This window comes from Indicator indicator, chromosome 11 (genome assembly GCF_027791375.1).
Source record: "Indicator indicator isolate 239-I01 chromosome 11, UM_Iind_1.1, whole genome shotgun sequence".
In the NCBI taxonomy this organism is placed as follows: Eukaryota; Metazoa; Chordata; class Aves; order Piciformes; family Indicatoridae; genus Indicator; species Indicator indicator.
Window position 1 is genome coordinate 8,145,509 of NC_072020.1, and position 24,503 is coordinate 8,170,011.

The 24,503-nt window shown below is 42.0% G+C and overlaps 1 protein-coding gene across 1 annotated transcript; it reads right to left on the reverse strand.

Annotated features, from left to right (window-relative positions):
• Positions 1–8,225: 8,225 nt before the first annotated feature.
• CMTM6 (CKLF like MARVEL transmembrane domain containing 6) lies at positions 8,226–18,054 on the reverse strand. Its single transcript, XM_054384789.1, has 4 exons — positions 17,863–18,054; positions 12,396–12,572; positions 11,429–11,527; positions 8,226–9,996 (listed from the first exon to the last, which is right to left on the reverse strand). Exons 1-4 carry the CDS (start codon positions 17,983–17,985, stop codon positions 9,847–9,849), a joined length of 549 nt encoding a protein of 182 aa, XP_054240764.1. The 5' UTR covers positions 17,986–18,054; the 3' UTR covers positions 8,226–9,846.
• Positions 18,055–24,503: the final 6,449 nt, after the last annotated feature.

The following is a 24,503-nucleotide window of genomic DNA, read 5'->3' on the forward strand; positions in this document are numbered from 1 at the left end:
CTAGAGAAGTGACTTCCTGCAGAGTGTCAGAATACATCCTCTAACTGGAGAACAAGAGGTGGGAGATATAGGAAAAAAAACCTGTTCCCTTGCCATTGTGTTTGGATATGCTGGTCTCTGACTGTCCCACCCAAAACTTGCCCACCCTCTTCAGCTACAAGATGAGTGTAGTATATCCTTTGAGCAAACATGTAGAATTTAGAGTTCAGTTTTACATGTACATGTTAAGAGAAGAAAATACATAGTGAAAACTATTTCATACTACAAAAATGACCTCCTGATATTTGAGCTCTGGGGGCTTGGATTAAATTAGAGAGTAAATAGTCAAGTAGAAACTGGGAAGGTGAGAAGGGGAAAGAAAACTTTTAAAAGAAGAGGAAGGGTGGCTTTGAAAAGCTTGAGGACCAAGAGACTGAGGACTAGGTGTCAGCTTGCACACTTTTTCTGTTGCTCTGCAATGGTTGTGTTTTGCATTGTGTGAACTGCAAAGCAATGAGTTCTTTGCTCCTAAAAGTCTTTGGAAAAAAATTACTCTGTGGTGTATAAAGGGGACAGAAGGACAGGAGGTAAGATAACTTGCAATGAAGAGGGGAGGGGGCAGGGCTGTTGATTAGTGTCCCGTGAGAGGATTAGGAACTTATTAGGACAAAAAAGAGCAGGAGAAGATGAGGAAAAGCAAGTGTAAATATTAGTAGAAAGATTAGGAGAGGAGGAACTAATGTGAGCACTTTATGCACCAATAGAAATGCTGGCAGATGTCAACAGTTTCTGGCTGTGTGAGTACTTAAAGGACAGACCTGCCTGTGGTGATAGAAAAGTCTCTCTTCTGATGGCTTTCTGTGTATGCTTCATAACATGTGTCTAAGATTTTGTTCTGATAAAGCTGTGGGAGGATGCCCTCTGAGCAGAGGCTGCAGAATGTGGCATCGAGTTACTGCATGTTCTGCCCTATTTAACTTAAATTTGCTTAAGGCTCCAGTCTTAGAGATAGCATGGAGTGAAATGCTGCTGCTAAGCATGAGAGGCTGTGTGCTGCCCAGTGGCCTTGGCCATCGCTCTGCTGAGGGGCAAAAATACAGCTGCAGTTAGGTATCACTGGGCCCTTCTGGTGACCTTGATACTGGGCTGCCATCTAGGGCGTGGTGCTGGCTGTGTGAGATGAGAAGTGGAGCCTCTGTGGGAAGCCTTCATCTTGTTCTTTCTGCTTGCAGAGATTTGCACCCAGGTGTCAGGAGAGAACTCTCACCACAAAGCTCTAGGGTATTCTTAAGCAATCCTTCTGTTCAGGATGTTTAAGTTTTCAGACTGGAGTGCAGGTGCAGGCACTTGGCACACCTTCTGCTCCTCCACAGATGCACAGGGCTGCACACTTGTGAGGCCAGTCTGTTGGGAGCAGGCAGCTCCTGCTTCCAGTCCTGGTCCCAGTCCTTGTTTAACCCAGCTACATGGAAGGAGGTAAAAAAGCTGCACTGGTGCTTCTCATTTTCCTCTCCTGGGGAAGGAGAAGGATGATTACATTTTCCAGCACAGCAGCCTCTGGAAAACAGGAAAATCAGTAAGTGCTGTTGGCTGCTCCTTCCTATGCCTGACCCTTCAAGAGGTGACTGATTACCCACTGTTGGCTACTCCAGAGTTCTGCCTGTCCCTGAGCCCAGTGCCCACCAGCCTCAACTAGTCCCCTGGGTCAGCACCTGGTGCTACAAAGCCCCCAGGTTGACTGGTCCTAAAATTACTTCAGTCCTGCCTGAAGTACAGAGGCACTGCCACATACTGTCACTTTCAGAGCCCCTCTTGGCTGTGATTCCAGAGAATTGTGCCTACAGGCTGGGACCGTGCAACTGGATGGCAAACCAAGCACCTAGAGAATAGGGAATAGCACAGAGGAGAAGGAACAGAAAGCTCTGTTCTTTGCATGCGTGGGGAGAATTAAAACAAAGTAATGTGTGGTGGTGACAGAAACAGCTGCACGTTTTTGTGGCTGATGAAGCAGTTACCAGAAAGACAACAGGAATACGCCAGCTTTTGAAATGGAGCTGGTGTGTGTGCATGATGGGGTAGGACAAGCAGAGTGGTGAGGCATTCTTTCCCACAGGGATGAGTATCACCAAGCTACTACTGTAGACTGATTGCTTAATTAGGTATGTCTGAATCACTTGTTCTTTTCCTACCTATTTGCACTTGTGCAGAAGAGCAACAGCAGATAAGCAGCCCCTCTCTTGGCATAGGAGGAAGTATAGCAAGACTCTAGAAACGTGGGGGGAAAAAAACCCTCCACAGGTGTAGACTTAGAGGCACCTAACACTTAGGCATACAAGGACAGACTGTTTTTACAGCCCAAAGACAGCGAATGTCATTCTTCCAGGGAAGAGCACAGCATGATGTGGAAGCTATCTGCATGGGCCAGCCTCACTTCCCAGACCTTCTCCCTTCTGTATTCAATGAAGACAGAGCAGGACAACAGTGAATCACAGCAGCAGTGGCTCAAAGTGCAGGAGTTACCTTTCTCCTTTGATTCACTCTCTAGATGTGCCTCTTCTGCCATTAACTACCAAGGGAGCTTAGCCTCCCAGCTGAAACATCTCAGGCGAGGGATGATGAGTTTCCTGGTTTGCTTTCCCATGTGGGGCAACACTCACCTGTTAATTCCAGCACTTGCATCTCAGCAGTGAACAGAGCTAATACAATAGCTGGGTGGACAGGAAGAGACCAGGCTAGGAGTTGTGTGGCACCTGAAAGCCTGTAGCTAGCCAAAAGGATCTACTTCAGCTTCCTTGTATTTCATCTGCCTGCCAGCTGTGAGGGTAGGGTATGATTTCCACACACCCCCAGTACAGTCCTGCCAGCAGCCACAATTACACTAACACAATTTTCTTTTACTGAGATTATTGGGGGTTGTATGAGGTGGACTTGTGCTGGTGGCTGTGTACCACCACAAGTACAAGTAACAGCTCTGCTGGTATAATAGGTCCTTTTAAATTGGAAGCACTTTGTCCATCTAGCACGGTTATTTCTACATCTGTAAATCACTGTTAACACAAAATTAATGGTCTGCATCCCCCTTTTCCACAAACCCCAGCCAAATGAACACAATGCTGCAGCTGTAGCTAGTAAGCTATAGTGGCAGCAAAGCACTCCATTAATACCTCATGCTCAGCAGTTTATGATGCATGAGAGCTGAAAAAATTACACCCTTGTTCCCTCCAAATGAGAGGCACAATTGCCAGTAACAAGCATTTGCAATTAAAAAACTGCACCAAGTCAAGGACTACATTTGTTCATTCATAAAACATGCCTTTCTGAGCAAGAGGACTACAAGGCAGAAAACAGACAGGCTTGTCTTAATGAGACAGTTGTTTCCAGAGCTGTTTTCTACTCCCTCAATAGACCTTCATGGCTACTTTATCCCAACTGTTTTGAGAAACTAACAGGCAGAACTTTAGCCAAGGCTTTTATTGCTATGAACTGCAAGTTTAGATTTGAGGGACAGGAATGGGAAGGAAGGCTTTGACAATGTATCAATCAGCAGTGTTCTTCAGCCTTCAAAACAGAGCAGACAGGCACAGGAGAGTGGAAGTGGGTGTTAACAGTAAAAGCAGACCTAGTGAGACTCTCCTCCTTTCTGAAGATGCCTTGCTGCTCACACCAGGGTAGCAGCTCTAGGTTAGTGGTGTGCAGAGACCACAGAACAACTAAGGAACTGTTCTTTCCTTACCTACAGCTCAACATGAACACAGATCTCAGAATGATGTCTTTACTGTTATTTTTGGAAGACTAACAGCTTTTGCAAAGGAAGCAGTTGCAAGGAGGGCTGCAGTGCAGACAGACTTGCATTATTTTGAGCAACATTCCACCATTCTCTAAGCAAGGACATAGTAACAAAACACTCATCCTTCTTTTGTCTTACAATATTACGCTTTCATTAAGTCCAAGTGTGGACTGAAAAGGAGTTCTGAAGTACACCTCAAACTTAGCACTGCAGAATACTACATGGTTTTATGCAGCACAGCTAGCAGCAGGAATCTGATTGAATATTTGCTGTCCTCAGTTGGCGTGAGTCATGCTACAGGAGTCATGTACATGCTTCTGCTGTTGTCTCCTTGTAAAGCCCCAACTCTCACCTTAGGACTTGCCTACTTCAAAACAGCCAAGCCTGTTTTACTTTCCCAGACCTATTCTAACATTGAGCCAAGAACTGACAGCTCATAACAAACAAACTGATTAAGTGATCAGGACACGTGGGCTGGTCAAATCAAGTTTTGCTGAGGTGCCTGGAGAGGACTGGAATTGCCTGGAGAGGACTGGAATTGCAAGAAGTCCGTTCTGGCACACTTCACAGCTATGTTTGCCAACATTTCTGATTGTGGACTATAATTATTTTTCAGCATGCTTTTTTTTTTTTTAATATAATAAGCTTTCCTAACTTCCCAAGAGTTCAGGAAGTGCTCAGGTACCCCCACCCATGAACCACAGCATAGCACAGATGACAAAAATCTTCAAAGCCACAGTACAATGTTATAGGTGCAAGTGTAGTCAAGCAGCTGAAACTCGAGTTTGTAATAAAAAGGAATTGCAAAATAAAACGTTTCTTGACAGGTTACAAAACAGAAGGAATAAAAATAAAGCCCCTTCAAACTGCTTAGACGAAGTATCTCCTTAAGACAATATTGATCTGTTATCAAAAAACCTTCAGGCTACATTTTGAGAAATAAGCAAACGGTTGGAAACAGTGTCACTAAAATGCACGGTTGAATTCATAGCCACACTGACAAAAGAAGAAGACATGAAGGCTTCAACTCCACTTAAAGTACAGATGGGAAGAGGGCGACGTTCTCCAGACCAGAGTGCAATTGCAGGATTACCTTTGCCCTCTTGTGGGCAATTTTCTCTCCTGCAGCTTCTCAGCCGATTCCCCTGCAGACAACCGCAGCGTGCGGACGGCACGAACAGGATGCAAAAACATCTCTGGCCTTCCTTGTTCTTACTTCATGAGGCAAAGAATTCTGAATCCAAAGAGATATCAAATCTAAAACCCAGCCAAACAGTCAGCCTTGCTTGGTTCTTGCAGACAGCATGAAGGAGGCTGTGTGATGAAGCAGGTGCCTGTTTGTGCTCCTCACACCTTGCTAATTCAGGGCAAGTCCCCAGTGGAGACATCAGTGATAAGGATGCAGAGAATCTTTGTTATCTCAAGTTGTGTCTAGCAGCATTTTCATTCGTAAAGACACAGTCTACCTTAATCCCATTACACTTTTCACAGTAACCTATAGACCACACACAGGCTATTGCAAACTGATTGGGTTGGGCTGTACAGTAAGAGGCAGTACTGACCTTATCAGATGTCTACTCCTAGAAACTTGCAGGGAGAACATCCAGCTTTGCGAGTTGGACCTTATTCCCCAGTAACAGGCAAACACAATGCAAGCCTCTTCCTCCAGACCAGAAATAAAGATGATGTTATTTCCTGTGGTCAGCTCTGGGAGAACTACTTGGTGATATCAAATCACAGCAGCAGAAAGAAGACACACAAGTTATTTATTAATATTTTATTTTATTTTAAAAATTATTACAAAATATCTTAGAAAGTTCTTAAGACAAAAAAAGTGTAATAGATTCAAAAAGACAATGGAAAGAGCATTTAAGCATTTTAAAACCATTTAAATGGAAATTCAAGGCAAAACTGTATAAAAATTTCATTTTGTATCTATACAACTGTATTATCATCACGATTTAGTAATCATAAAGTTAAATTCTCAAAGGTATTAAAAGTGATAGTTCCAAACAGCATAAACTTTAATATCTAGAGAATTGCTTATGTTTATAGCAGTAGATCATAACAAAAGAAATTATTTCCATCTTAAAGGCACTACCAGCATTTTGATTTGTTACAGTTTCATATAACCTCTCCAAAATTTCACACAGTATTCTCTTCCCTTCAGTGTAGAAAGCTTGGTATTCTTATTGCACAAATTTGAACAAGGATCACTGTGATGGCCATTATGCAAAAACATCTTGTGTAGAGCTCAGAATTGTGAGAGACAGCTCACTGCTTTTTCAAGTTGGAGGATGCAGACGTAGAACTGAATTGTAACAGACCACAAGCCTTCCTTTTTAAGCACACAAGCAGCAAGGCACAATTCCTTCACATACACAGAACATAAAAGGCAATGTCAGCATTGTGATTTTAGTGTGGGCTGAACACCAAACTCAAAAACTAACATTCGCAATCAACACAACATATGTGCAAATTTTCAGAGGAGAAGCACAGTGCAGCCTCTTAAGTCCTCACATGCCCTGGAAAATCTGCACTGATTCTTAAGGCACTGTAAACAAAGCCTGAAAGCAGGTACAGAGCCTTTAAATATTTTGGATGGACTTAACTGGAAAAGATTAAATCTTCTAGTGTGTCTGAGCAGGCTCACAACAGCACTACTGAACACCCTGGTGAAAAAGGGAGAAGACAAATCTGGGCCAGTTGCTTCTTTCCACAGGTTTTACTATCACTTAAGATTATACAGAGATGGTTACCTTTCAAACAAGAATAAATTTAAGAGAGTTGCCTGCAGCAGTACTCCTGCCAGAGCTCCCACCACTCTCCTAAACAATCTCTAATCCACTCAACATCAGCCACCTTAATGTAAGCAATTAAAATAGCTGGTTTAAATAAAGTAGGCTGATTCCATCTGAAGTATGCCATGAAACCAGCAGATGACTTTGCTGACGTAGCACAGGAGGAATAAGAGTAATCCAGCTACACACACAGAAGAATATATTGTGAAGAATAGCAGGACTCTTCCAATTAATGAGCTCCTGTGATATATGGGAAACAACTGACCAGTTTCCCAAACACTACCATTTGTCATTTTCATTGGTAATAAACCTTCCATCCCTTTCAGTCAGAGATGGAATCTGATCCTCAAATCTATATATGGATCAGGTAGTTGGTGGGAGGATGGGTAAAAACTACCTACTTGGAAGTGCTAAAATGAAAATGGAAAACGTCAACCCTGCCTCACTAAATCCAAAACATGCCAGGGATGCCAGCACATATGTAGTAGGAGAATCCATCAAAGGTTGGCAGTATTTGTTTTAAAAGACCTAACAGTCAGATCATGGAAGTTGGGAGATGTAACTCAGTCACATTGTCTGATGTACAACCCCTTGTGGCACCTTTTCATAAAAATTACTTGCTCTGTATTTCAGCTTCCCTGTGAAGCATCAGCAGTAGATACCATAGATACGGAGGCCAAGGCAGAGGGGATGACTTTACAGGTCTGTTCCAGCACCAGTACCTCCAGTTGAAGAACAGACACTAGTAACAAAGCACTTAGGTGGGGAAAACTTTATAGAATCATAGAATCAACCAGGTTGGAAGAGACCTCCAAGATCATCCAGTCCAATTGATCACCCAGCCCTAAGCAATCAACTAGACCATGGCACTAAGTGCCTCATCCAGTCTCCTCTTGAACATCTCCAGTGATTGTGATTCCACCACCTTCCTGGGCAGCACATTCCAATGGGCAATCACCCTCTCTGTGAAGAACTTCCTCCTAATACCTAGGCTATACCTCCCCTGGCACAACTTGAGACTGTGTCCTCTTGTTCTGCTGCTGGTTGTCTCGGAGAAGAGACCAACTCCCACCTGGCTACAACCTCCCCTCAGGTAGCTGTAGACAGCAATGAGGTCACCCCTGAGCCTCCTCTTCACCAGGCTAAACAACCCCAGCTCCCTCAGCCTCTTCTCATAGGGTTTGTGTTCCAGACCCCTGGAAAAAGCAACCACAATCCAAACTTCTTTTCATGTACTTTCAGGCTGAAAAAGATTACTAGAAAAGTTACCTCAAGATAAAAGCCCAATTATGGTGCTGCATTGCTTAACAAATAGCAGCAGCACATTGTTTTCATATCAAGATGTCTTTAGTCTCTAAATCTTGACCTCTACAAGCTGTAAATATAGTGTAGGAATAACAATTTCAGTAGAATCATTGGCAATAAAAAACCAACAAAAATCATAAACACAGTTCCCAAAGTAAGACCCTGCAAATCATAGCAGGAATGTGTCAAGTTTCACATCACCACTAACACTGCCTGTAAACAAAATATCTTTACTGAATTTTCAGACAGCTACAGCAAGCTTTGTACACACAGACTGAGATTAGGTTTTAGTGCAAGTGGTCACTTATGAATACAAGGGAAAAAAAAAAAAGACAAGTCCAAAGAGCATCTCTTCTTCACAAAGCAGAAAATTCTGTGAAGGAGAGGTATGTCTTTTATGCATTGCTCTGAAACCAAGCTACAGCTTAAACTTGGTATCTTACAGGACTTGTTAGGATTTTATATTCTCCAAGCAAAGTGTAGTGCTAGGCTCCATTCTCAGAGCAATAACATCACATTCATCAGAAAGTGGCAGCACTGGGAAAAAACTCTGACCCTTTACAGTCCTTTGTCTTACAACAGCTTCCTTATCCTTTCCCAAATATGGTTTGCTCAGACAGTTCCTGGAGGGCCACAACAGGTTACAGGGCCATAGATCTGTCATACTAGGGTACTAGGGTACTTGGAAGACACAGCAAGAGTCATGAGCACCCAAACAAGGTTTTTGCATAATCAGCTTTTTCTCATTTGCTTTGGTATTTTGGAACACCTCCTTGCTTATAGCAATTTGCTCTACTTTTGAAGGCTTTCCTCTTAAATGAGGTCTTGCTTCTACCTCAGACATCTGAAAAATGCCTTTGCACCACTCAATTTCTTTTACAGCCACCAACATCCGATCTGATCTGCCTGTCACTGATATGTGTTGAATCAGGAGTGTTTCTTGCAGTCCTACAGCCTGCCATTTTTAAGACAAATCATAGGTACAAGTCCTTATTTACTTGTTTACCAACTGAGCTAGTCAGCAGCAAGAAGTCTCAGGCAAGTGCCATATTTATAAACAAAGAAAATGGTGAGGCCCATAACCATTCTGGAAAAGGTTACCATGACCTGTGCATAAACAAGCTGCATATGGTATTAACCTTGCAAGTATTATTCACCAGGACAGTTACCAACGTGTTGTAAAGTTTTTGCCATTGATGTTCAGATTGCTGCTTTTGAAATTACTTCATGAAGATATTTGTTTTCATCTTTTTCCTCTCACAGATGGCTTTTTGAGTATCATCCTGCAACTTTTATAGATTTCAAAACGGTCTGAAAGAAGATTCTGGCATAGAAGTCCAAACCTGGACAATTGTAGAGTACAAAACTTTCTCTTTAATACACCATTTACATCACCCTCCCCATAAAACACCTGCACTCACTATTCCATTGAACTGTTCTCCACAGATAGAACTGAGATATATCAATAGTAAAAAATCCCCACCCTTTTCTAAGCATTTCTAAGGCATTTCTGTAAAGTCCCCATTAGGCATCCCTTTTATATTCACAGTTTAACCAGTAAGTAAAAAAATTAATTCTGATGTACTAATTCACAACTGGTATCAGAAATATTTGGTCCACCTATAGAGAAAATATCTTTAGGGTACAGTTCAGAACTCATGCATCACATATGAACCTTTATTAGTCACCTCTGTCAAAACAAATTCAACATACTCTTGTCCTTAAAGTTATTCTAAGTAACCACAAGGGTTTTTTTAGTGCATGTTACCTGGACAGGTGGCAGGACCAGTTATTGAGCAGGACCTTACAACATGATGCTCAGGATGCCATTACTCATTTGTGATAAGCAGTGCATACAAAATTGATGAGTATGAAGAGAAAGAAGTTGTTACCTACAGTGCACTCAAAGTTCATTTTAGTTTTCCGCATTAAAAAAAAAGAAAAAAATTAATTCCAGAAAATTAGCTTTGTGTATTAGCTTTGTGTATTCAGTGGCTGATTTTCTGTGGCACGCTGAGTGTTGCCTGGATTTTCAGGGTGTCCCTCAATGTTTTGTTTCTGACTGTGAAAATACTCTATAATAATTTCAGCTAAAAACGCAGTACTTGCAAGAAATCCAAATGCCTGTGAAAGTGAAAAGAATGTATGATTTTAAAAATGTACAAACATTAACAGTATTCCAACATTGTTTGCTGGAATATTTACATACATTAATAACACTTCTGCATTAAGATCACAGTCCTCCTTAAATCGGTACTTCCATTTACATTAGAAACAGATCAGAAATCCTGATTCTAGCACGTTGTATGCAGAAGTTTTTACAGTCCTCATTCTCTTGCTCAAGTGGGAACCTTGTAATATGTCCTAAATAGCTCTTAATAGTAAAAGTATGATAATTTCATTGAAAAAAAATGCTTATTAAAGTATGGCACTGGTGGCATGGCAGAGCATTTATCCAGGAGATAGGCAGTAAGTAAAGAAGAATAATACATGGAAGGTGAAGTAAGGCAAGGCCTGGGGAGCCTAAGCAAGTCCTCACTGGGTCAGTGAGTAGGGACAAAATGACATTTTGTTAATGGCAAGATAGGACTAAGGAGAAGGTTGATTCCAGCAGGAAAGACAGACATGCACTATTCTAACTTCTACCTAAATTTTACACAGGTGGTTTGTCCCAAAGATACTTGACAGTAGTAAGTCAAAAATCACGATAGTTTTTGGTTTGGAGAGCTCCAGAAAAAAAAATGAAGTCATTTATACTCAAACCACTAGGTAGAATATACATAAAAGTGTGTCTCTCTACTAGCTCATGCTGCCTGTGGAATTATTTTGCTTTCTTTTCTTAGTCATTTTTTCCCATTTGAGATCAAATCAAATTTGATCTTTTATACTCACATATTCAGAATTCCAAAGTTCTTCAAAAGAAGTGCCAAATGAATGAGTAATTATGACACCCACAGCATCCCAAAGCCTCTTCAGTGCCTTGCCCTGAGTCTTTTCTGTTATTCCCAGAGGATGTATGTCCTGTTGCTTTTCTATTTCTGGCACTGAGGAACCTGCTACTCTTACTGCAGCCTTTGCAAGTCTGCATTCTCCACATATGCTTTATGATGCCTGGCAAAAGATGTGGTTTCCTCCTGACTTTGTGAGGGGGTGGCATTATGAAAGGACAATTGAGGGAAAAAAGTAAGCATTTTGGAGATGAGGTATCAGAGAACTGAGGCAGCTGCAAGGGGTAGCAACATCGAAACAGTGACAGTTGAAAGGGAAATACAGAGCCAAGGCAGGGAACTCTGAGCAACTCAGAAGCAAGCCACAAATGCTGTGGAGCTGTAAGTGCCTGCAGAGCTCTCCAGCTTTCCTGAAGAAAGCTTGCTCTTTGGATTATCTATATTAAATTTCTGGAAGGTCTGAAATAGCAAATTCCTCCTCAACACTGCAATGCATGGAGTTCTGTTCCCTTCTCAGTTTCTTCCCTGCAGACTGAATGAAGCTTAGAGGACAGAGAAATGAACATACCAGACAAATACAAAGTAAATCATGCAATTTTAAGACTTACACATGCTGCTTTTTCCACAGCAGACCCGGAGCTGGTCACAGCAAGCGCTATTGATGCTGACAGAAAACAGACACCTATGACTGGCATGGACCAAAAATTCTGCAAATAAAAACAATGACAGTTACAGAATTGTAGATACACTGCCCGAGAAAGAGCAATCATAACAGCAGCCAAGTCAGTCTGCCAGTGAATCCACATTGAAACTTCAACGCTAATGGAAGCTTCAGAAAAATGTATTTTACAGCTACATTCCAAACAATATTCAACATTATCAGCTATTTAAAGGAGTTTGCATTACATACTCCCCTGGTTTCATCTTCTTTGAGTATTTAATTAATTTAATTTTTTTTCACAATCAAATTCAAGCTCAGGCCCACCATCAACCCCATTTGGGAAATCAGAAACCTGTCAGTAAATGTACTCATTCAAACCTCTTACTACACTCTCTTATCTTTATCTTCATGCAAAAACGTTTACTGTTTGCTCTGAAGACAAATAGGATAGGACACTCATAAACCAGTATAATATTTTTACTGACTTTTCAGAGCAACTTTGTGCCATTCACAGATCTTCTGAAATACAAAAAGCATAGACAAGTACGATTATTACCAAAAAGAAGATAGGCTACACCCAGTAGGAAAACAGAAAGGGTAAACAGGCAAGTTACAAGCCTTATGCTGACAGTACACCCTGTCCTGGATACATGCATATATGTGCACCTCATGCAGTAGCATTAATCTGTGTGAAAGACTCCCACAAGTCCTAAAATCCTGCAAGTAACCAACATGACGATTTTGGAAAAGCCAATATAAAAGGGATTCTCAAAGCTGACTCATTTTTTAACTATAAGCTACTTTATCTACCCTTTAAATAGAGAAGAAAAAGAGATCCATTCTGTATAGCCTTTTAACTCTACAGTAGTCTTCAAGCACTTAGAAGAAATTGTTTTCAAAAAAGTATTCCTTACCACTCTTTGTACTTTATCTTCCCCAAGTGTTCCATATACGTCGGTGCAATACACACAGAGGATCAGGAGGCTCAAAAGAAAGGCACTGCAGCTTACAAATTCAAAGAAGTAAAGTCCACCACACCGGATACAATCCTCCACAATTTCTTCACAAATAACAGCCAGAAGAGACAGAATCTGCAAATGAATAATACACTTGAGTTGGATCAAGTCTCTAGTATCTTACATGAACATCACTAAAGACAGCTGTAAGTCTGCAAAGCACCCAGTAAAATTCTGCACTGCTCTTACAGACAGAGATAATTATACAGTGACAAGTAACACTTGCTGTTCAAGTTAGTCAATAAATTGCACTCAGGTAAGCTGAGCACACACTGCCAAATAAGAGGGGGAAACTGGATAGCACTGACACAATCAGCTACCTCCCTGAAAGTTTACAGCTGATGTTACCTCCCTTGGTAAAACTTCAGACAAAGTGCCTGTAGTTAATAGCTCACATGCTTGTTACCCAGTAACACAGAGGCTCGGCTCTACTTGTAGGAACCACAGCTCTAAACTATGTCTAAGTTACGTTGGACAGTCTTTAATCCATGAAAAAGCTTATGCTCACCTTCCTGCCACTGTAGGTGCCAAGAAAAGTTCATGAGTTAATTCCTGTACGGTCACCATATACCTGCTGCTGCATTTTCTACTATTTTATCATAGAAGAATATTGCTTTATTTAAATGCCCTCTCATTTTGACCACTTCTTTATAGTTTCTTCCATCCCATAAAGTTGACATAGATCCTTCTAGTAAGGAGTTCACCAAGTTAGGACAAAACCATTAGTAGGAATCAGATGCTGCCATAAAATTGAGCCTGATAAGGACAGCGATCACATTTTTAATAAGACTGTATGGCCAATAATGAGGTTGACAGTTCATTAAAATAAAAATTTTAAATAAAGTTCTATAATTCACAATTTTGCTTCGAAAATAAACCACCACCCTTTTGTTTCAGTTTTCTGACAATAAAACTAAGAACAACAATTTATCACCTGGAAAATCACTTGTAAATTCCCCTTGCTAATTAAGACTTCATAAGGGCATTTCGAAGCATCGTGTTTTAAAAACACTGTAATCATATAAACAGGATCTCAGGAAGTGAAAGAACCTGAGCTGGGAAAGGGCAATATCACTACCAGGTCTCCACATACTTTTCTTCTCTCTTGCAGCAGGCAAACTTCTCAGCAGCCCTCTTACCTGAAGCAGTGACTACAATGGCTGGCTGAGCAATGTTTCGAACCCTGAATTTCCAATTTTTAAGTTTTGGTGGGGGTTTTTTGCATTTCAAATGATTTGCTTGCAGCTGCGTCCCATGACTTCAATTTCCCATCTCTCACAAGGTCAGCTAAAGTGTGAGATACATTTTCATATATAGTTCTAGCTCTTTTTATCAGCACTGAATGACATCACCTTCACATGGGATGAAACAGAACTAAGAGGAAATAAACCTACCCAACCCCCCCCATGATATTATCTAAATAACTGAAAATCCCCTCTTCACCAAGTGTACAAACAAGTAGGGAAAAAAAAACTCCCAAAGAATACCTCTAAAGGTTTCAGTGTTAAATGAATGAGATTTACCAAGGGAAGTCTTATCCAAATCAGTATTTGATTTTTTTATTAATAAGCTGAATAACAAAATAGGGTGCATCATTATCAAAACTTTGGCTTTAAGAACTTCAACTAAAGTTGTGTTGCAACAGCACATTTATAAGCTGACAGAAAGTTCTGCTTGGGCTTCTCAAACTTACTTCTTAAACTTACTTCTTGATATCACTATGAGAAACAAACAGGATTGCTCCATTGTCCTACTACAAAAATAGAATAGTTCTAAATAGCACTAAAACAGTAGTTCCCAACTTCAGTTTATAAAGTTACAGCTATGTAACATCACCAAAAAATGTTTTTAGTATTGACTGGAAGATTATTGTCTCTATTCATCTGCATTTTAGTAACATCCTGCTATTAGATACAGTATAAATACATGGGCTGTTTTAAACAAGCCAGGAGATTACACATTCTATTCAGTTTCCCGAGAATTGTTCAACTGGAGACCCAACTTTGTCAGTTTGAGTCCTGAGATGAGTGCAGACTTCTGTAGGCTTACACAAAGCAGCCAAATCTTTGTTTTTAAATCTGCCTTCTCCATACCAATCCCTTGGAGAACTCTAGAAGCCAATGCCCAAAATATTCCTACTGCTTTTGTCTGAGCCCTCAATAATGAGTGAAGATGAGCAGCTCGGTAGTTCCTCATTTTCTTGAGAGCTAAGCCTTCCAGGCAGTTTCTTTCACCCTGAAGCACAGGGTAACACCTGAAGAGAAAAGAAGGTAGCCATCTCTTCTCCCAGGCAACCAGCAGCAGAACAAGAGGACACAGTCTCAAGCTGCGCCAGGGGAGGTTTAGGCTGGAGGTGAGGAGAAAGTTCTTCACAGAGAGAGTGGTTGGCCATTGGAATGTGCTGCCCAGGGAGGTGGTGGAGTCACCATCCCTGGAGGTGTTCAAGAGGGGATTGGACATGGCACTTGGTGCCATGGTTTAGATAGTCATGAGGTTTAGGGTGACAGGTTGGACTCGATGATCTTTGAGGTCTCTTCCAGCCTTCTTGATTCTATGATTTTATGATTCTATGATCACCTATCTTCCCTCTGACCCAGAGCCCTGCACTGCTGCAGATGCAGTACCAGCCCTGGTGGGCAGGCAGAAGTAACCCATCAGCAGGTCAATGTGCAGCTGAGAGCATGCATGGGCTGCAGAGAGGTGCCTGGGGACACTGCTGGTTCCTGCAGGAAAATCTGCACCTTGCCATATGCGTGCACTGCTTGCAGTAAAGGATAAAGCATCACTGGAGATGCAGGTTTTAATATTTTCCTTTTCTTTCTTTTTCCTTTTTTTTTTTAATTATTAGTCTTACGTGTCCATATGTACACCAGAAATTAAACATCTTCCTCTGTCCCTCACCAGCAAGAAGTTATTCATTGATACTGACATTATTGTCACACATCAAGTTTCTAAAGTAGAATTAATAAGTAAAAGGCTACCAAACAATGCTATGAAAATAAAGCAGATTAATGAACTTTCCAACAGACCCGTGCTCAGCAGTGGTATTCCCAGTGCAATGCCTTCTAATTCTGATGGGCACACATATCAATTCTGTAAGTGTCCACAATTAGGGCTACTACAGGGAGTGAACAGCTCAGGAAAAGAGCAGATGATTGAAACTGAATTACAGTTCTGTTTTTCAGTTAGGGCATATTAGTTACAGTCAAACAATAGTTGATGACAAGTATTTCTTCTTGAGATGAGAATTCATTTCTACCTCAGTTTTGGCACATTATGTGCCTTCAGTAATTTGTGGGGCTTGTTTAAAGTATTTTGACTATTAACTCCAAGATCTATGCATTATGGGTAAAGGCAGACACTCCCTTCCCCCCTCCCCCCCAAAAAAAGGAGGTGGGAAGAAATGTTGGACATCAGGAAAGTGAATTACTATAATTCTCTTTCCTTTTCATTTTTGCTGTCATTGAAGGACAGGTATGAGCCATAAACTGCTAATTCTATAGGATTATATCAAGCAGCTATCTATCCTGTTTAGAATAATCATAATTTTCCATTTTCCCACCTAGAAATCTTTTAAAATGATGCCTCTGTTCAGGTAAATAGCTTAAAACTTTGGCACACCAGTAAACATGCAAATGTAACAGTTCATTTTAGTCAGTAAACCCACTTATACAAATGATCTGCTTGTCTGAGAGCAATAGTCAGCAGATCTTACTTTATTAATCTCCAGTAGACAAAGTAAAAGTTTATGTTCTGATATATTGATAGCATCCTTGGGGGTAACATTTTTAAACACCCCTAGAAAACATTTTTTTTGGCAATGTTACCATTACAGCACTCAAGAATATTACATTTGGTGTTGAGGGTTTTGATTGTGTGCCAGGACAAGGTTTAAAGCCCAAATGTCTTCTTTGCAATGGTGAAGTAATGACAGAGGGTTGGAAATCACCTACCATTCCTGTCAGCATGACACATCTGGCTAAAAAGCCACTTTATTGGCTGGAGAATGTACTGTGACACAGTCAGATGCCCTTTCCCACTGTCAGTTTCACTACCTCCCCGCCAATACTTAGAATGATGCTCCTCATGTCCTTAACAGCAGTAGCATAGGTGAGTTTTGGAAGACTTCATCACCAACCACAGAAGAAGCATGAGTCTGAATCATGTCCCCAACTTCTGAATGCTTCCAGGAATAATGTTACATGTAGTAAAAATGCAAGCAAAATAAATGCCTTTTGTTCCCTGCACAAGGTGATGCATTACAACGCCTCTTACAAAAGGCCACCATCAACACTGCACATTTCTGGTGGAACTTTCTACCATGGATCATGAGAAAAGAGAATCCCTGTTTTAGCAAAGTCAGTGCAGCTCGATGAACTTACAAACGAGCTGCAGGGGTGGCAGGAGAGGGATGTTCAGATCTGATGACCCAGCAAGTCCTTTTTAGTTCTACTGCCCTACCCTGAGGTTCAACCAAAGGCTTCTACCTCCTATTTTCATCAGAAGTGGCCCTCAAAAGAAAATCTTAAGTTTCTTGTGAAGTTTCCCTCTGATTTTAAAGCATGACAGCAGCCTGCTGAACGACACCTGCTGCAGCACGAAACCTTGGTCACACAAGTCACGCAACCATCAGATGTCAGCACATGCTTGTGCAGCTAGAATATGGAAAAAGAACAAGCCTGTTACTGCCACGCCATAAAACAATCTGAACGGCAGAGACGAAGGCTTTGTAAGACAAGGCCTGCCTTCCAGCCGAGTAACAAGTCTGCACGGCTTTAGTGACCAGGAGCAAAGGTGCAGGCTGCCTCTACTACGTCTGAGCCAGGCTCCTTGCCTGAGCGAGCCCTTTCTGAGGGACAGCAGCAACTCGCCGCACGCCTGCACCCAGCTACCTCCTCAAACCTGCGCCTCGCCGCTGGAGAGGTTAACTGGCTGAGCTTGCCCTACAGCCGGAGATCATCAGAACACGCGCATTTCTACACCAAAGCCGCACTTTCGGCAAGCAGGGACAGCTGTAGAGCTCCCCGATGACACGGGCGGGCGCAGGCCCAGCCGGGGGTGCGGCGCGCTGCTCACCCCTACCCCGCCGCCACCGCCCAGCTGATCTCAGGCCCCCTGCTTCTGGCCACCTCGGTGAGGCTTTCGGCCTCTCCCTCTTCCTTCCTCTCCCTTCCCCAGGTGCTCGCTCCGCGCAAGGCCCGGCACGTCCACAGCCGCTACCTGTGGAGGCGGGCAGGCCGGCTGTCAGTCTGTCAGGCAGTCAGTCTATCGGTCGGTCAGCACCCCAGTGCCGGCGGGCGTTTCGCCCTGGTCCCCCTCTCCGCCGGGCAGAGGAGAGAGCAGAAGAGGACAGGACGGGACTCACCGCTTGGAGCGCTTTGGTCGGCAGCCGCCATCCCCTCAGGTGCCGCAGGGTGCAGCCGAAGGGGCGGCGGGACGGCTTGGCCTGCGGCTCGGTGGTCTGATTGTAGACGGCGTGGTTTTCCATGGCTGTCAGCAGTCGGAAAGCGAAAGCAAAAGGACGGCAGCGGCGGCAGAGAAGAGAAAGACAGCGGCAACGCAGGGCAGGGCAGAGCAAGGTAAGGCGTCGGCCTGCCTAGGCCCCAGCGGGACAAAGGCGCTTCCTGCAGTGGGCGCCATCGCTCCCCCCGGCGGCGAGCGGGCGCGGCTGCTGCAGGCGGCCTGAGAGGGGCAGCGGGCAGGTGAAGGCTGCGGCCGTGGGGGCTGTGGCAAGCGGCAGGCTTGCAGGAGTCGTCTCGGGCCTGTGTCTGTTCTCATTTTTCTGAGGGGGTGCTTTATTAAGAAGATTAAGAGATTATTTACTTTCCTCTTGTCACACGAGATTACGATACCAGAAGGACTTTTTAAAGACGAAGTTTTCCCTGCTTTGCATTCTCTGTTGTTAATGACAGAAAACAATATTATCCCAGAGTCTCCACTAATACACTTCCCTACCTTTGCCCAGATCAACTTTTAAAAGAAACTACAGCTTCGGGTGCCTGGGTAAGAGTATGCTCATCACAGGTAAGCAAAAAGTGTGTTACATTCACTTTTATATTACTAATGCATCATTCACAGGACTATTATGGAACTTCATAGTCAAGTTCAGACATACTTCACTTATTTAAATTTAGTCAAATACCGTCTTCTGATATAAAAGATGGCAATGTACTTGCTTAACCTTAGCTTTATATGTGCTTAGGAAGCAGAGCAGGCGGTTCAGGCACTGCCTCTTTGAGAGCCACACAGTGAGGTGGAAGTGTGTGGCACACTGATCCATGAGGCAGGTGCTCTTTGTAACTCTGCCATGTGCCACTGTGAACTGGACAGATGGAGTAGTGTGGGCCAGATAAAAGCAGTGCATGCTGTGTACCAGCAGGCCGCATGCATGACTTCTGGTAAGACAAGACAAGTCTGTACATAAACAATATTCATCTGCAGGAACTGGCTTGAGAGACAAATGAGTAGGGTAAGTCCCATAATTCCCAAGGTATGGGAGTTTCTGCTAAAATTGGTAAGGTATCACCATGGGTGTGCCCTAGCTTCTGCCGGGGGTTGGGGTGAGCCTAAGTAGCTGGCAGCATCCCAGACTGCAGGACTGAGCAGGTAGGTGTAGTCCATAACATTTACCACTTACAAGTCCCCAGTGCCTTCCTTACCCTTTTTTTCTTTTCTTTTTTTTTTTTAACATTGATACCATATTATAAGATTACATTACAAGAGGTTGGCATCTCTTCTGAAGGAAATTCCCTTTTTATTTTCTTTTGCATATCTCAAAACTGGCTGAGTAACTCCAAAGCCAAAAACTGTGTGACTCTGCTATGCTGTGATCTGAGGGAGACAGGACTTAATGGAGATAGAAGCAATTGTCAGTTCTTTTAAGATGTTTGGTAAAATCTAAGGCTGTTTTGTAGTTGTTCCCCTTTTGAACCTTTACCAATGTCTTAATGCAGCATTGCTAGATTATGAACACATATGTTAGTATTGGAGAAAACTGTCTTGAGGAGAGACTGCTTTACAAGGAGTCACAGAAACACAAGACAAGCCTATAAAAGATAAAATATAAGGGAACTTTTTTTTTCTAGCTACTGCTGTAATTTAGAGTTGTATTTCTTGTTCAGGCCTTCTCCGGGAAATAAGTATCAACGATGCATGAGTTATAAAGGCTAGTTTGCCAATTAAAGCCTAACTTATTTAGGCTACTTTATTTATTTGTTTATTTTTATTTATAAGGAAGTGCAGGAAAAGCAAAACAGCAGCAAAGGTACAGGAACTGTAAGATCATGTGATAGAAAAGGAATGAAAACTGGACAGCAGCATTGGACCTGACAGCTTAAAAATACTACAAGCGTTATGTTGAAACATAGAAATGCTGCTGTTCACACAAACTGCAAGAAGTCTTCATCGTCCTTTTAATCATCACTGTCTTTCAAATACAGTATCTCTCCTGTAAAGAGGGAATGCAAATCAAAACAACAGTTAGGACGTATAACAAGTCTGTTTAATGCAAATAACTGTAATTAGCTGGCTGTGATATAATGGAAGTCCCACTCCAGATGTACATCTATTAATTTCCTTCTGTTTACATGCTACATCTGCCAGTTTTCCAAAATCAGAGCACCTTCTTCATTCCAGCCTCTGCTGGAATGGCAGGACCAGAGCTAAAGGCAAAATATGGTGGCAGAGAAGCAATTCTGGAGTTAGATCCTGAGCTATGGTAACATCTCCAGTCAGCCAGGCGGAGAGTGGAAGATTGGTGGAAGCAGATTAGTGATGAGTGACCTAGTTTTCTCCCTCATTACATCTTCTCCAAAGACACCCACCATAGTGACCAAAAAGCAATACCAATTAGGTTGAGAAAGCCACCTCATTAGGGAAGATTACAGTGTACACACTACAGCTGTATGACAGTTACCACTCCTCACCACTGATGTTGAAACAAATGTGTGACTAGAGCTCCTTGAAGCAGTAGAGTAAATGCCAGCCACTGGAATAAGTTGGATACAGGCCAGGGCTCTATCAAGGTTTTCATAAAGTGACACCTTGGTGGCTTTTTAGCACTAGCTTTGTGCTGTGAAGCAATACAACACAAAAGCCCAGGTCCCTCACATTCAGAATTGGCAGCAGGGTTCCGCTGACCTCACAAATGAATGTTCTCCATGATCATAAATGCAATTGTGGAGCGTTTTGCTTTTCTCCTCAGAGGGTAAGGGGGAAGTAGAGGAATGCAAAAGCAGTTTAGAAGGCCAAACCAGTGAAGGAGCGTGTTTGTTTCATTTGAAGGGTGGTGAGGTTTATTGCTACTGCACAATTTGGGGTGCTCCACTGAAGTCAGCCTGCTGGAGGCACAGCTCTGTCCCTGCTCTTGGTTCTGGTGTTCCATCATAAGTATTGCACCAGCTTTTGTTTGTTATTCTAGCCCTGTATTGTTATGTGAAGTAAATACACAGGATTTGCTAGCAAATGGAATACTCCAAGTACTGTGACAAAGAGCTCAGAGAAGACTTCAATATGTTGCTTCTGCTGAAGCTTCTTCAGCTCTATTTTTGGGCTCAGTATTGCAGCTGAATTTGACAACCCTGATGACCATACTAGTATGCTAGAATGCGTAATTTTTAAACAGCTGAAGATTAATTATTATTTTAAACAGCTGAGTATCCCTTATGGTATATAAGAAAAAATGCCCTCAACTCTCCCCTTTTCCCAAATGCAAGGCTAAGCCCACTCCCATCAGTGGTTTTCTGCCATGTATCCATATGGCATAAAGCCTTGAGGTATTCGATAGGCAATGGTTCTGCAGCTGAAGGTGTCCTACTGCAAATTGTTTGCTCCCCAAGAGGAGACTGCAACCCAACAGGCTGGTACTTGCATTTTAGATGTAGCATTAGAAACTTAAGGTTAGTATAGTATGGGAGCTACTCCATATAACCTGAAAGCCATCTGCCCATTTCAGAGACTGCCATTTTCAATGAAAAAATATGAACTGTCTGCACATAAAGTGGCCATTTACTAAAAATTTTCAAGTTTAAAATCTGCAGAACAGCTTTATTACAACCAGCATACTCAAAAAGTGACCTAAGAACATGATAGAGAACAGGAAAGAAATCTGTAAAATTCCCCCTGAAACAGTTTTGTTTGAAGCTCATCAGCTCCTTGTCTACACAGAACTAGACTGAAAAGTCTAAAGGAATTTGTTTATTTATTTAATAGTATTTTTGCAGTATTCATACTGCAAAGAATTTTAAAAGTATAAATTGTTCTTTATCAAAAATCATCTCCTCTAGTTCTTGTGTTACCTTTTTGCATTCTGCATCTTGTCCCCTAGACTGAAACTTTGTACTAAATGACACTGAAGTGCTGAAGTGATTAGAAGCAAATCTGAAATTATTCATGCTGTTATTCTTTTTTAAGCTGAGAACCATAAACCTCATCTATAGCAGAATAAAGGGTTATTCAGAAGTACTGTTGCTGAATCAGCTTAATTTACCCATTTTTTTTTTTTATAGGTTTGGTGACTGACTTGATGGTGAAGGAAGGAGAACAAGGAGAAGGATTTACTGGCACTACCGTTTTGTGAAAAGGGCCTTCTGTCGCAGGGACTCATTTTCCAGTTCTGGTAAATCTCAACTTAACTGCTTACTCACCTCAAAGCAGTAGTCAGGAAAATTGCAACTCAAGAGGACAAAGCAATCAGCCCAGTGGTCTTGGTCTCATCAGAGGAGAAGAGAAAAACAAACAAACAAAAAACACCAAACCAAGAGCCAAGCCATCAGGTCACACAGCTATGCATTCTCTAATGTTTTCCTTTTGTGGTGAAGATATCTTAAAGTCCTATTTCCCCAAACAGCACAAGCAGGCTGTAGACAGTTAGGGAGAGCAGCTTTAAGAAAATTTGAACTTTAAGGAGGGAAGCAGGCTAACTTTACTCTTATAAAATGAAAAGGCATGACAGGGAGACAGCCTTGATTTTGTAAATAGTAATTTGCAAATAATAAACCCCCACAATACCAAAGAGCTATCAGGGTTTAGGGAAGAGATATATTTAGAAGCTTTAAATATGCAGAAGTGACATTTTGCCAGCTGTTTTCAAAGAAGTTCAGTTATGAGTCATGAGTGAGGTATTCCCCTGCCCCAGCCTCCACAGCAAAATGGCACCCAGGGCAATAGTTCCAAATATACTACAGCTCATTTTCCAGCTGTGAAAAGGGTGGGGTGCTTTGACAGATGCTCAAACAAACTAAAATAAAGACTACAGGAGCTAAAATTTTCTTTCAAAATCTTGGACATCACCAACTAGTTTAAGATGTTGTCCTAAAATCCAGAGTTTCACCCTGCCAACACACAGCACTGCAGTAACAGGGGGAAGCAGGACAGTGATGGTAGGAGCAGAACACATCTCCCAAGCACATGTGAATTCTGTTTGAGGAAGTTTATGCCATGCATCAATGACTACAAACTTGTTTTTTCTTCAAGACATTTTTTATTCTATAGGGTTGTTCATCAGCTGATCATACATTTCCCCACATGCCACCCTTACTAAGTCACTGCCATAAGCAAAATTTTAAGGACTTGTCATGGGCTGAGTTGAAATCTGCTGCTGTTACTGGAAAGCACCCCACCTTATGCCAGCTTCAAAATGAAAGTGCTGGCTGAAGCAAAGTGTTATAGGGCTTGAAGTTCAGCCAGCAGCTGGAACGGGAAGCCTCTCATGTTACAGCTTTTAGTTTCTAGGTTTGGGTGTTGGTCTCATTCTGCTGGGATGGCAGCAGGATGGGGCAGCATGGGAGGGTAGCTTAGGGTTCAGTTCACTGGCTTCTATTTGATGCTGCTTTCTGAATTTTGCTGTGCTTTTTCTGCAAATAGGCTAACTGTGCATTCCGTTATCTCAGTTTCTCAGTAAAACTTTGTATCTTGACTCTTATCTCAGCCCAGAGCATTTTCTGTTACTTTTCCTTCACTTCTGTGTTGGAGGGAAACAGTCTGTTACAGGGCTCCAGCTTGAACAATTGATCTAGCTAAGAACCTCTGCTGAAACTTGTTAAAATTGAGTCAGAATGCTGACTTGTGAACTGACAAGTATGCCTAACTTTAGAGCATTCAATGTGCAACAAAAACTTTAGCCATTTTGAAAACACAGAGATAATTCAGTAGTCTCATAACAGAACGCAAGAACGGAAGACGACTACCCAGTTTTCAAAATAAAGAGGACTTACTTTCTTTTCAATGTTTCAGTTTTCTAAATAATTGGAGAAATTAGTTCTGTAAATGAAAAAGCTTCTCATTATCAATCAAAAGTTCTCATTAGAGAACCTGAACTCGTTAAAGAAGTCTCTTGGCAATCATTTTGTCAGGATTGACTTTTTATGCATCCTATTCTGTGGCTAGCAATAGAACATAACCACAAACTTCATGTGGAACAGTAAAGCTTAACATTTGTGTTGTAAAACTTAAGTATAGTCCTAATCTCAGTCAACTACTTCTTAGACAGGCTCTGATGAAACCTAATTGCAGCCTTCCTATACCTGAAAGGGGCCTACAAGAAGGCTGGAGAGGGACTGTTTCTAAAGGCCTGTAGTGATAAGACAAGGAGCAATGATTTGAAATTAGAGCAGAGTAGATTTAGATTGGATGTTAAGAACACGTTTCTTTACCATGAGGGTGTTGGAAAACTGGAACAGATTGCCCAGAGAGGTAGCTGAGACCCTGAAGATATTCAAGGTCAGGCTTGACAAGGCTCGGAGCAACCTGATCCAGTGGACGATGTCCCTACTCACTGCAGGGGGTTTGGACTAGACCTTTGGAGGTTCCTTCCAACCCAAACCATTCTATGATCCTTAGGGTAGCTAGTGTGCTTTTAAAACACATTGCAGCAGCAACCACCCAAGTCAGATAAGCTACTTGTGCTCTTAAGAACAAACTGCAGACTTACCCATTCCATTCCAGAAACAATGTTTTAAAGAAGTTAAAAGTTCTACCAGTGATACTATTCGCTGAGAGGTAAAATAC